The following is a 14,598-nucleotide window of genomic DNA, read 5'->3' as shown; positions in this document are numbered from 1 at the left end:
CCTAGCTAGCCAGGACCTGGATGGAGGCCAGCCAGCCCTAACTTAATAATAAAGTAAACACATTCAAAGTGACCAAAACTAAAAACAGCAGGAGGAGTCCCAAAAAATGGCAGATTTAAACTCATATATGACGTGGCAATAGATTTAATAACAACTTTTGTGTGAGCCTGCTAATAAGTAAACATTCAACGTAAACATACTACAAAAGGCTGTCACGGATCATGGAATCCTCCGCATGCCATACCACACAACAATCAGCTCTCTCTGTATAACGCAGTGGGGTTCACAAACGATCTTTTCGGCGCTAGATCTTTCCTGCCTAGCTTGTTTCGTAATGTAAATGCCTAGCTGGGAACTCTAGGCCTAGGCCTGCCTTCAGAGGTACAAAATAACAATAATGTACAAAAGTCGTTAGTGCGACAAAATTATTACAAACGTTATTGTTCATTTAAAGCTATTAGACAGTGTATATCACCTTATAAATACACTATTTCGAGTAAAATAATACGTTTTTCAAAACGTTTTTTCGAAACCCCGAAACCATGATCAAAACAAAATAATCCTTCTGCTGAATATGGCGGGCCAATCATGCAAAATTAGACAGATAAGAGTGAACCACTTTAACCGCATACAAGATGAAAGACAGTTTTTCCAAAAAATGTTTTAATTCAAAGACCACTGATTTTTGTTTCAGTTTCTTTTTAAATAAATTTAATCTAAGGCATAGAATCCTTCCAAACAATATGAAAACGAATTCAATTAATTGTCTGGTGATAGTACGCCAGAGTATGGGGCAACATCTGACATTTTTTTTTACCAAATCAATAAATCGTACCATTTAATTTGTATGTATTTTCTATCTTTTTAAATGTTATTGAGAGGAGTACGTAATACGTACTCTACAGTGACTGAAGTGAAAGTGTTATTATTGCTATTATGCGCATTGAATTTGCGCGCATCAAATACCAGGGTGAGATTCTTTAACATTTCGGTTTTGCCTCATCAAAATAAAAACTGTTAAAACTGTTTAAAAGATCAATGTGCCCAAGAATTAGAAGTTTTCTTCCTGCCATAAAAGGACAACACGACCACTACTTTAGGCGTGCCTACTAGTCTGAAAAAAATTCGTAGGTTTTTTGACTTTTACTCAAATTCATATTCATCGTATTCATCGGGAAAATTACAATAATGAAGTTTGCAATGCAAGGTGGTTGGTGTAAACATACAAAAAAAATCAAATTTCTTACAGCATTGTAAGCATTTATAAAGGAATGATCTCTCATTGAATCAAGTAGTCAACCTATTTAAACAACTATAATAACTTACTATAGTTGATTAAAGTACCATCACCTGAGAAATGGGATGGTTCAGTGAATAGTAAAATTCCACATTGTGATCGGCTCATTCCAATAGTTTTAGTAAACAGTCTAGTTCGGTTACCGGTCATTGCTGCCTAAGTCTACGCGTAAAGTAAGCTTCAAGATGTTTTTACCTGCTGCCAGCCTACTCAATACTACATTTCGTCAATTGCGCAGAAAGGTAAAGTAAAGATTTGATATTATAGGCCTGGCGTAATGTTTTCAATGAATATAGGGTGGTTTGCTATTACTGACCAGCTAATTTCGAGCTTTGATAAATGATTTCCCCTTAAAATTCATCGACCATGACGACCGTCTATTATTATAATTTAAAATTAAAAAGCACATTCATTGATAATCAGGTGACCATACATGTCCACTCCACAAATATTTTTGTTATTGATATAAAGAGTAAGTCTACAATATAATTCATATATTTTTGTAAAACAGTAAACTTACGTACAACTAGGTCTAATAAAAAAAAGAAGTTTGAAGATGCATTATCTTCACCAACGGCGCAGATCCTCCTGTGGTAGTGGGTACATAGGACATTTTGCCGAATTATTATTGAGAATTATAAACATTTTTGTAATAACCTTACAGTTATAAAAAAAAACCCATACCAATAGTCCTAAATACTGTATATTTTATTTAATACTAATATGGTTAATCAACATAATAAAAACATTATTACAGAACAGCATACGTCACAGCATCTGTTAAGCAGAAAATAATTGAAATTCATGAATTAAATAAACATATATTTTTAAAGTAGGTTAATAATCGGTCGTTATATGTCCCGTAAATACTGTTAATCTGGCTTAACTTACCCCCCAAATAGTACTTTTAATTACAAACTGGTGAACATTAAACTACATTCACAAACCATTATAATAACCTAGACCAACTAATTAAAGCTACCAATTAAGTAAGAAAAGTCTATACAACCATTTCACCATGAATTGAGATAGCTGTTCACGTCAATGTTACAACATGCTTAGTTTGGTTTTTCAAGGACTGTCTCATACATCAAAAATACAGTATTTAATGTGGTAATTCATAAAGGAAAGTATACCTTTAAATCTCTAACTAATAAAAAATTTAGATTGGGTATCAACTTACCCCATAAATCAACGTACCCCGCTCTCCCCTCTATGCCTAGTTTAGATACCGCACAGTCAACCACCAATACCAATGTACAGGAACAGTAAACATTTCTGCCTGACATAGAGCTACGCCAACACACGAGCAGATTCTCTTCGGGTGTACGTGTTTTCGCTGAGAAAGCCCGGGAATTCCCCTTCTAAAACACACGCATCATCGTACCACAACGTAACATGCAAATGGTTATGTAAGCTGAAGATTGACTAAGGTTCACATAAAGTTAGTTTAGTTTGCAGACTTTTTTTTTTAATGATAAAAAAAAGGAAACGCGGGCGCGAAATCGGCATAGTTGAAATGTGCTAGTAATTCGATTGTTGAAACACCTAAGCAGGGCTTCCAGGAGCCCTCTTGACCCCACAGGAGGCCTAATGGCGGTCCCTGTCCCCAAGCCAAAAATTGCTCGCTTGCTCACAAAATACTGAAATTTTCCCCCTCACCTTACGGAATACCGTTATTCGGATTAATCCATTTCAAAAGAACAAAAGCATCTGTACACAGTAGTTCAATCACTAAGTTATAAAAGCGAAAAGGCAGAATTTCTAAACATTTTGTCAATAGAGAATTTGAAAAAAACCTTCGGAATTATTCTGGTGCCTTTGTTACTTCTCTCACAATAGAGAACAATAGGTTATACGTGGCATTGTCGTAACCAACCCAATAACCTTTATGAATTCTCGTGTTAATTTACAATTTTAAAAAAAATGTCGCGCTCGGCAATTGTTTCATTGTTTCATAGGACAATTCAATGCCGCCGTTATGAAATACAAATAAACAATAAAAATACATTTTCCAGCAATTTTTCTATTGTATTTTAGGTGATTTGTGGTCCTGTATTTGTGACCAGATCAAAAAGCAGCCAACCACATGAACAACGTACTGAACTGACAAAAAGCCCTGTATGCTCTTACAACGAATGGGACTGTTTGGAAGAAGTGATTGTTGGACGTGTTGAGAACGCTACCGTACCTGAACTAACACCGGAGATACAGGTTAGTTTATGCATTGATGTTTGGTTTCTCTCGCAAACACGACGGAAATGTATAAGATTTCACCAACCATGGCTTAAAAGCATTATAAGAATAACAAAGCAATTGGTTTTAGCCGCAATTTCGCGACACCTCCAAATCTGAAGGCCAAAGTGGTGGTCTAAAGTTATAGTATAAAGTTATAGTATAATCATAAGTTGGATGAAACAGAATAACGTGAAAGTTAGATGAGACAAGGTATCAGAAAATCAGCTAAGCTGAGGACAGTAGGCTAATGCAAATCTTGAGTTTGAGAAGTAGGCGGTGCACATCTCTCCGGGGGTAGGTACACGTTTCAGGGGAGGTGCATATTTTGAGGAGGAGGAGGAGGGGGAATGTACAGATGCGGGGTTCACATCTTGAGGAGGTACACATATGGATGCACGTAGTAAGGTGACACTTTAGGAAATTACTGTAGCGGGAGTAAGAATATTACTAATTGTTTTGACGGTCTTTTTAACAGGTTGTGCAGTCCCTTGTTTCTAAACCTCTGTCTACACTATCAAACTATGTGACAAAACATGCGATGTGTCCATATATGGACATAATGATGTCATATCACTACCATATTTGGGTATGTCACTACCATATTTGGGCACGTCACACCTTATTTGTCGAACTAGTTTGATAGTGTAGACAGTGCTTAAGCCAGTAGCAATAATACAAACAGAGCTCGAATGGCTTTTACACGTGACTTCACATCAACTATTAATACTTGTGCCGAATAGACTTTTATAATTGTATAGGCCTATTTGGAAAATTAATTTTTAATTAGGTTTTGATTGAAGTAGCATAAGGTTTTCCTGTATTTAGCAATCTGTCAAAAGCGTAATTTTTTACTGAAAAACTGAAAACAAATGTGTCGGTAATATTACAGATGTATTTTGGAGCTATGTTTAAATTATATTGTTAGGCCTAAATAAATGTTAGCAATAGCAGCAGACCATTTATGCTCTAATTGCGAACTGAAGAAAAAAATTGTATTTTATTCACAATTCGGAATCTTCTAAAAGAATGGTGGTTCACAGTTTCTATGATATCTAACAAAAGCCTTGTCTACACTATCAAACTTTATGTGACAAACAAATGTGATTTACCCATATGGACATGATGATGTCATATCACTACCATATTTGTGCATATCACTACCATAATTGGACACATCACACTTTTTTGTTAAACTAATTTGATAGTGTAGACAGAGCTTTATACCATGTTTTTTAGGCTGTTATTCCAGAAACGAGCTGGGACTATTTTAGGGAAAATGCAGGAAAGTTCTTTCCCACCGAGCACATGCGGAAAGCGAGATCGGAGATTGCTGAGTTTTGCCGCATTTTAGAACACGAAGGAATAACTGTTCGGCGACCAGATATCATTGACCATGCCAAATCGTTCTCAACGCCGGATTTTACATCTACGGGTATGTACAAGTTGGCCTAGACGAGATACTTAAACATTTAACACCACCTAGAAACACCCTCATCTATGCCAAGGGCTTCTTTGCTCAGGCACCTAAGATCTGTAACCAGCTTCCTTGTTCCATTCGTTACACTCCATCCCCTTTTCATTTTAAATCTCTCGTGAAAACTAACCCATTTCAATAGTTATTCTTTTCATGTTGCGCTGTGAGACTCCGGTAAATAGCGCTTTCTAAATGTTCGATATTATTGTTTTAAATTATTATATGCCTACTTTATATCAGTTGTTTGGACTGTCCTTTGTATCAGAATGAATCCGCCATACAGAAATTACTCGACTCGATTACACAGCTGAGTCGAAAAGTAATTCTGATGATTATACTCAATAGCTGCATAGTGTCACAAACTGACACCAATCATTGGAAGGAAATACTTACTATAAATTCTTTTTTGAATAATTATTATTAAATAACTTGTAGGATTATACGCAGCGATGCCACGTGATCTGTTGCTAGTTATTGGTGACGAGATAATCGAGAGTCCAATGGCGTGGAGGTGCCGCTTCTTTGAATACCGAGCGTACCGTAGTCTAATGAAAGAATATTTTAGAGATGGTGCTAAATGGACGACGGCGCCTAAACCACTGATGAGCAATGAGTTGTACGACATGGTTAGTAGGCCTGACATTCATTTCTTTCCGTCTTTGTGTATTTTTCATTTCAGGACATAATTGTGAGTCAAAGTGATTATATTTTATTCGTTTTCTCAGGACTATATTAAATCTGGAAAACGGTTAGAGCTCCCTGCGAGAGGACGTTACGTAACAACGGAGTTTGAACCTTGCTTTGATGCAGCTGATTTCCAACGTGCAGGAAGAGATATATTCTGCCAACTGAGTCACGTGAGTTAATTCTTACGCTAACACCAAATTTGGAATCCACAGTTTACAACATGAAAACCATTTGGATTTTGGAGCAAGAGACTATAACCAATGTATTCAGTCTTTCTGCGCATGCGGGGACAGTTTGCTTGTGAATTGAATTTGAAGTAATGAGTAGGGTTTGGTTTTCGCTATATTTTCTGTTATTTATTTTTAATTATGTAAAAGTGCATCACTGCTGGCTGGGACGCCTCATCGAAAGTTAATGAGTTCGCTGTTGGAGTCCCCCGGGTCTAGCATGTGTATTGTTACCGTTTTGAGTGTTGAGGGCCTCATGCATGTCAGCTTTGGCTGTTTTGAGTCACCCTCATTAAACAAAGAAAAATAAAACAAATAATTAAATAAAAATATTTTATTGTTTATCAGGAATAAATTGAATTGAATGATCTTCGTTAGGCCATAAATATTTATTTTCTTACAGACAACAAATAGAATGGGGATCGATTGGCTTCAACGTCAAATAGGTGACGAGTATACAATACATATTGTACAATGTAAGGATGATGCCCCGATGCATATAGACGCGTCGTTGTGTTTACTGAAGCCTGGATTGGTTTTAGTTAATCCAGACAGACCGTGCTACCAGATTGATGTCTTTAAGAAAGCTGGATGGGATGTAGTTGAAGCTCCACGGCCAACAACACCAAGCGGTAAGTCTGGACGCTGGCGATCTAATATTCGTCTAACAGCAGGCTTATATTCCCTTCCTATTTGTCTGGTTGTGTTCACACCAGTGGCGTAACGGCTATGAGCGTTCACTGGCTAGACCCTGGGGACCCGGAGCTTTTGAAATATAGAATGTGTCGAAAAAGGCTAAAAACATCCCAGGCCTCCAGCGTTGAAGGGCCACTTAGAGTTCCTAAACCAGGGGCCTCAGACATCTGCGTTACGCCACTGGTTCACACACGGAGAAGCTGATCTCAATCATCCGCGTTTACAACTGAGAAAACGTGCTCGTATGATAAACTCTCATACATCGGTGTCAATAATCTATCCGTGTCGATAACTCCGATATACCTCATATCAAGCAATTGTAACAGCAGAATCGTAACAGTCCTTTGATCTCATGTCTGGCTGCTACAATTACCAACATTAACTGTACAATGTACATATTCTCCGCAGCCACAGATAAACCCCTTTGATCTCCGGAGCTCAGCTTCCTGTTCTTAGATTGCCTTGCTCATACAACCGATGAGCTCCGATACCGTATGTTTCAGCTAATGTAAAGTTGCGGGAATGTTTTAAATTATACGCTCTAACAGTAAAATAATAGTACATGTTGAATCTTGAAATTATAGCACTTTTGTTTAGCAGTCTCTGACAAATTCATTTTACATTGAGGTTTGTTGGGTCAAATAAATAAATTAAAATACAAATTTAAATTTCTTCATCATATCGCATAATTACAAACAGGCTCTCAATAAATACAAGACATTCCAAAATAGATGAAAAAGAAGCTAAACATATAGCAACATAAGAAGTCCTAATAAAACATTTTTTGTTTGGTTTAGATCATACTATGTGGTTTTCGTCAACCTGGCTGTCGATGAATGTGTTGATGTTAGACCATAATCGAGTAGTCGTAGATGTCAATGAAATTCCTACACAAAAACTCTTTGAGAAACTTGGTTTGGAATGTATCAAAGTTGATTTCCGTTTTGCGAGCTCTTTAGGTGGAGGTAGTCACTGCTGGACATGTGATGTTAGACGAAATGGCTCTTTGGAATCATATTTTTAAATGACATCTAGAATTATGAAACGACAACAATGTATGTCGAAATTTTATTTTTTTTTCAATTTATAATTGTGGCCTATTAATTAATATCAGTATTATATAAACATATAGGTATAGGCCTATTGTTGATGTTTTATAACGCCGGGTTTAATTTTAGGCCTAAAAAGTATAGAGCTAACACGTAGGCTTAATCTTGAGTGACTATGATACAGTGGGTTTCAAAATTGACAATGGCTTTCGGCATTGATATAGGTGATGTATAACAAAGTCCACAAAATTGAGGCCACTAATTGCAATACAGTAATGTAATCGATAAAATCTTACTAGTTTGGTTATATATGTCGAAATTCCTGTTTTAATTACGAAAATAAATATTATTTTATAAAAAATACAAGCATTGGCCTAAAAACAGCTGTTTTTTTCGTAATTGTTTCGTTCATGTTTTTTAAAAATTCAAAAGATGTGTTAAATAATAAATCAGTACTGAGCGAAAGTCGATTTCAATCGCTGTATGCGTGACAACTTAAGTGAAAAGCGCATGCGTAGTCTAAAAAAGCTTTTTATCAGCATAAAGCTTGTTTTCCATTTAGCGAATATATTCACGCAAATCGAAAATTCCCGAGTTCTGATTGGTTGTGCATTTTTCACGTCACAAAAAGTCGATGAAAATACCAATGCGCATGAGCATTCGTCAATACTTTTGATTCGCGCGAATAAATTCGTAAATTCGTCTAGTGGAAAACCAGCTTAAATGACGAACGCAGGCTACTAGTTGACCAGTTGTGATTGGTCAAATCACTTAAATTGCGCTTACGTCCTTTCGTTGCGTCTCTAGTGAGAACCAAGCTTGTATTATAAAATAAATTTCCTAGCAATAGCAAGCGAAATAGACATTCTCAGACGAAGCAAATAATATTGTCAGAGGCTTTTTAGTTATAATTGAAGGTGAAATTAAAACATAAGTTTAAAGATGTATTGTCCCCCAAGAAAATGAAAATGAAGATTTATAAAATCAGACTTTGAATAGGCCATTTTTGCAGTTTTAATAGTTATTACTACAATTGTTTAAAAAGTTATTCACATCTATAGAAAAAAAATTTTATTTCACTTAGGCCTATAGAAAGACAAAATAAACGGTTAATTTTAGCCAAAAATTCATTGACAGATAATGTAGGCCTAAGTATTGTTTTACTTAAAATTACATCTATTTTCAGGTATAATTTTGTTTCGATCCAGTTTTTGGTCAACGTGAATAACTATTAGGCCTACGTGACATTAAAATGACATATTCAACAACAACATTTTTTTAAATTATTTTTCAGGGGAACAATATATCTTTAACATTAGTGTTAATAAGTACTATATAATATTTTATATTGTTTTAAGCATCTTTTTGACAGTTCTTAATATACTTATAAACTTCTGTTTTAAAGCTAGGGTGAAACATCCAAACTAAAACGGGGGTAACAAACGAATCAACCGACAGCAACAGATTTAAAATGGAATAAAACCAACAGTGATATATAGCTTGTAAGCTCACAATTATTACATAAGCACAGGAAAAGACAGCATTTCTTCTCAGGTTAAGTTTACCAATTCGGTAACTATGTTTAAATGTACGATTCCTTTGTCCAGATGTACTTATATAGCTCGATCTAATAGCACGAACAATTAAAAGGACAATAATGAAATTACTAATAATGAGTAAAATAATCACACATTGCAGATAACGAAAACGACAATCATGTTTCTTTCGTAGAACCTTTGTAGAACAAGAAATACAGACACTGGCGATCCAAATTGCTAATACTATTTTCCAGTAAAATGTTTTTGTGTAGATTAGTTTGTATCTTATTGGAGCTTTGACGACGGCAATGTATCTTTCTACTGACATACTGAGAATGATCATCTGCGTTACTAGAAGAGTCGTCTCTTTTATTACGTGAACAGCAATTAATTCAATGTTATTTTCCTCATGGTTTTTTCGAAAATTACAAATGATTATAATAGCCGTACATCGAATTACCTCAGATAAGTTGATGTTACACAGGAAAATGTTGTTTCGCTTCCGTAGGTTTCTTAATAAAATGATAGTTAGAAAGACTAGTCCATTCGTCAGACAGTCTAGACATAGTACGGGTACGGTTACATTCCTCACAATGTCCATAAAGGCATGTTCTTTTTCTCCCTCACATTCAGTGCGGCAATGATTCGCACTCACATTGGAGGTGATGTTGTCTTTATCCATAATTCTCCTAATCTTTGACACAAAAGTGGTACTTTGTTCGGTATACCTTTGTGACTCAACCGAAGCAAGCGAAGCGAGAAATATACAATTTAAATGAGAACTGAAGAAAGAAGGAGAGTACACTACAATCTTGCCCCGGTGTTTTACAGAAGATCTCAGCTCTCTGATGGAAGATAAGGCGGCTTCTCGGAAGGCTAGGGTGATGAATAGAATAACAGCGGTTGGTAGCTGGTTTTAAGTGTTATGCGGATAGAAAGTAGTTGAAGTCAATGATGCAACAGAAAGGTGTGGTTTACAAAAACAAAGTATAGTACTCTGAGTGACGATCCTAAATCTTCAGTCAGTTAGTTTTACTACTTTGTCAACAGACCTGTACTTTCTGTATGTCGTATACCGAGAAATAAATCAATTTTCAATCAATATGCATACGAAACATGTATAATTTAACATTTACAAAATCAGTGCCGGATGTTTTATCTGAATTATGAATTATTTATTTACAATGCATTAAGCATTTAATATTTTATGTATATATAAAATGTCACCAATTAAAGTGTTGACAATTATAAACACATGTACAGTAAACATAAAAAGTATTGATTTAAACTCACAGTTCCTTATTTAAGTAAATGTTGATGAATTTCCTATCTTATAACATTACACAAAAGTCCTGTAAGCTAGGCTCCACTGGGATTATTTCATAACGCTCTTGTTCTGCTTCACTGCTGTAGAAAAATAGTTGAAGTTTTATATTATTCCAGGCCTACAATAAAACAGATATTTTAAACCCGGGCCACACTTTAATGTTTTATCCGCCTAGGTTCGTGTCTGATAACGATACGACGCTTGATGATGATAATTCTATAAACAGTTTCATATTTCAATTTCCTTTTTTAACAAAATGTTTATAAACTTCTGTTTTAAAGCTAGGATGAAACTTCCAAACTAAAACTGGCGTAAAGAAAGAATCGATAGACAACACTAGATTTAAAAAGCTATGCCAACATCGATTAGTAAATTTAATTTGCAGAGAGTAAACTATTACCAGCGATATGGCTAATATAGCATTTCTCATCAGGTTAAGTTTAGCTATTCGGTAGCTGTGTTTAAATATTCTATTCCTTTGTCCAGATGTACTAAAATAACTCAATCTTATAGCGCGAACAATTAAAAGGGCAATAATGAAATTAATAATAATGAGTACAAAAATAAAATATCTCAAATGATAAAAAAAATTGTTTTCCGGAAGTATAGCGACACAAGAAATACAGACACTGGTGATCCAAACTGCTAATACTATTTTCCAGTAAAATATTGTTGTGTAGATTAGTTTGTATCTTATTGGAGCTTTGACGACGGCAATGTATCTTTCTACTGACATACTGAGAATGATCATCTGTGTGGCCAGTATGGTCGTCTGTTTTGATACACGAGCAACATCGAACAACAATTGGCTTCTTGGTCTCGTGTCGTTGTCTGTATTGTTTGCTGCTGCAACATTGGTACCATTAAAATTGTCCGACTTTTCTGGCCTTTCATCGTTAAATTTCAAAGAAAGAACAATACACATGATAGCAGTACACCGAAGTACTTCAGCTAAAGTGATGTTACACAAAAAAATGTTATTCCTCTTCCGCAGATTTTTTAACAGAATGATTGTTAAAAAGACTAGACCATTCATCAATATATCTACAGACGATGCTGGTATGTTTAATGTCTTTACAATCTTAAAGTCAAGCTTACATGAGGTGTTGTTGTCTGGCATAATTTCGTATTAGATTTTTTAAACTGGTATAAAATTGTCAGTACTCTAAAACCGCTCTAATCCTACCAGTCAGTTAGTTTAAAGTATATCAACACTGTAGAACTGTAATGCCGTATGCGGAGAACTGAGCGATGTATATTCTCTTTTTCGATCGTGAAACTGATACGCATACGAAACATGTATAATTTAGTATTTACCAAGTCAGTGCCCTGGTGCTTAATTTAGAATGATGAATTAAATATTATCATGCATCAATACTTTAATATTCAACGATCAAAACATAGTTCAAACTATGTCTTTCTACTTTGAGTAGTAGGCCACATTCTCCAATCAGGTATACACTATTCTGAATAATATATATATAATTGTCACGGACAAACAAGCAGCCAAATGCCTACAACAAAGAAGAAACAAACATCTACAGCATACAATACATAACATTTTACTGTTCTGTCCTTTTTTATACTATATTAAAGGTCTCTGGCCCAGAATATTTACATAACTTGTTACATTTTTGGTGCATCGATAAATAATGATGTCTTCTTTCAAAAGCATAATATTCAAATTCAGATAACGATATTTAGCAACAAGTGATACATCGATATGTCAAAAGGAACTAAAAGTGAAGTATGGGATCGAAGGCCGATGGTGGTACATTGGCGTATGTTATGTTAAATCAGAAGCAAGAAGTTCCTTACCAAAAGACAATAACAATGCTTCATCCTTGTCGACAGCCCCGAAGGAAGACATGTAGCCTATAATTTCAAACGCCTCAACACTAAACTACGCAGTGGTGGATCCAGGATTTTGAAATAGGGGGACGAGTCGGGCCTAATGTAAAATGAATTGTACTATGTCCTATCTTTTGCATTGATAGTTTATGTCGCTTCCAAAGCTCCAGAATTATATTTAGAAAGATCTACATGCGAATCTGCATAGCTTCTCCTCCCGCACCCACAGATTAAGATTATGTTATAATATTCCTCTTTTTAGTTCCTATATATTTATAAACCTCTTTTTTAAAGCTAGGATGAAACTTCCAAACTAAAAATGGGGTAAAGAAAGAATCAAGCGACAACACTAGATTTAAAAGAGGGTAAAACAGACACATTGCGTGTACAGAATAGACTATCATTATCGCAGTGGTAAATATAGCATTTCTCATCAAGTTAAGTTTAGCTATTCGGTAACTATGTTTAAATATACGATTCTTCCGTCCAGATGTACTTATATAACTCGATCTTATAGCACGAACAATTATAATGACAATAATGAAATTACTAATAATTAGTAGAATAATCACACATTGCAGATATTGAAAGCGACAATCAATTCTCTTTCGTAGAACTATTGTAGCACAAGAAATACAGACACTGGCGATCCAAATTGCTAATACTATTTTCCAGTAAAATATTGTTGTGTAGATTAGTTTGTATCTTATTGGAGCTTTGACGACGGCAATGTATCTTTCTACTGACATACTGAGAATGATCATCTGCGTGGCCAGGAGGGTCGTCTCTTTTGATATATAAACCCAGTACTGTCTACGGTCTGCAATATTTTCTGTATTTGTATAATTATTCCAAGACCTGAACATATCACTCTGTTTAAACGCTTCCGTTTCTTCATTTCTTGATTCACCACCACGATGGAAAATGATAAACAATCCTATAACACTACATCGAAGTATCTCAGATAAGTTGATGTTACACAGAAAAATGTTATTTCTCGACCGTAGATTTCCTAATAGTAATATAGTTAGAAAAACAAGTCCATTAGTCAGAATATCTATAGATAGTATGGACAATATTAAGGTTGATACAACTTGCTTAGCTGTATAACTTCCGAGCTTTACACATTTAGTCGTCTCACAAAACCCCTTCCCTGTGTCATCACGGGTGAAATTGTCTGCATAGGACATGATTTCGTATAGGCCTAGCATAATATGGTGCAAAACTATCATCTATCCTGTCGGTTTAGCTTAAGCCAAAATTGTAGAACTGTAATATTCCATTGTCTTGAAATTTCAATATGAACTCGATACGCCTACAAAACATGTATAATTCATGTAATTTACAAATTCAGTGCCCGGAGGATGCTTAATTTTAAATGATGCATTCTTGATTTACGGTGCATTAGTCATTTGGGAATTCAACGAAAGTATCATTTAATTAACGTAGCAACATTTCAAATTCAAATCCATGAGAACTAAGGAATAATAGATAGAATAATAATAATAGAATTTATAACGATGATGAACATCAATAAAGATGGAAACGTCAATTTATGGCTTCAAATTATATTGAGTTGTATATTATGTTATTTAAGCATAATCAATCCATCTATTGGTTTTTGAATCTTTTACAAATGAAACATTATTTATTGTATTGCCATTAACAATAGAGTTCTAAAAAGGTGTATTTATGTGATTTTTTCAGGTAGACTTGCCCCAAGTCTGTATTCATTGTCTTTTTTTATTTGTTTTTATTTCAATTTTTGTCTATCGAAACTCAAGTAGTAAACGTATGAAACGCCATATGTGCCAACATATTTATCTTTTTACTAACATTAAAACAAAACTCCGTCTGGAACCCAGACTATTCTTCAGGGTATTTTAGGTTATTTATATAAAATAGAATTTTGAGCCGATACGGTGGCCAATTTGAAGAGTCCCTGTCCTGTTTGTATCAATTTCATCACTAATAGTATGAACACAATGTCTTAAATTTAAATTAAATGTATACCAATGTAGCTATATAGATAAATATACAGTCCGTTGTCACATAGCAACTCCTATAATATTATATGTTTATAAATATAGATGTGCTAAATAATCAAGAGTCCCGAGTGCGACAATGATGTGTACGGATCTGCAAAAGTATGTCAAAATAAACATACCGTCCTATATAAACAAGGCCATATACATGGCTGCAGTCGCGTGCTCA

The 14,598-nt window shown here is 34.9% G+C and overlaps 1 protein-coding gene across 1 annotated transcript; it reads left to right on the top strand.

The window, feature by feature from the left end:
• Positions 1-1,412: 1,412 nt before the first annotated feature.
• LOC144843644 (glycine amidinotransferase, mitochondrial-like) lies at positions 1,413-8,048 on the top strand. The gene is made up of 7 exons (XM_078700523.1): positions 1,413-1,539; positions 3,338-3,511; positions 4,772-4,967; positions 5,445-5,635; positions 5,735-5,866; positions 6,327-6,555; positions 7,417-8,048. The coding sequence occupies exons 1-7, from the start codon at positions 1,483-1,485 to the stop codon at positions 7,641-7,643; spliced, it is 1,206 nt and encodes a 401-aa protein (XP_078556649.1). The 5' UTR covers positions 1,413-1,482; the 3' UTR covers positions 7,644-8,048.
• Positions 8,049-14,598: the final 6,550 nt, after the last annotated feature.

The sequence above is a fragment of the Antedon bifida genome, chromosome 5 (assembly GCF_963402885.1).
Source record: "Antedon bifida chromosome 5, ecAntBifi1.1, whole genome shotgun sequence".
Taxonomy (NCBI): domain Eukaryota; kingdom Metazoa; phylum Echinodermata; class Crinoidea; order Comatulida; family Antedonidae; genus Antedon; species Antedon bifida.
This window is presented reverse-complemented; position numbering and strand designations above follow the sequence as displayed.

Coding starts and splice junctions, on each gene's coding strand:
- LOC144843644 (XM_078700523.1), top strand. CDS start 1,483: ATGTTTTTACCTGCTGCCAGCCTACTCAATACTACATTTCGTCAATTG. Junction 5,636..5,734: donor GCAATGAGTTGTACGACATG/GTTAGTAGGCCT, acceptor TCGTTTTCTCAG/GACTATATTAAATCTGGAAA. Junction 5,867..6,326: donor TATTCTGCCAACTGAGTCAC/GTGAGTTAATTC, acceptor ATTTTCTTACAG/ACAACAAATAGAATGGGGAT.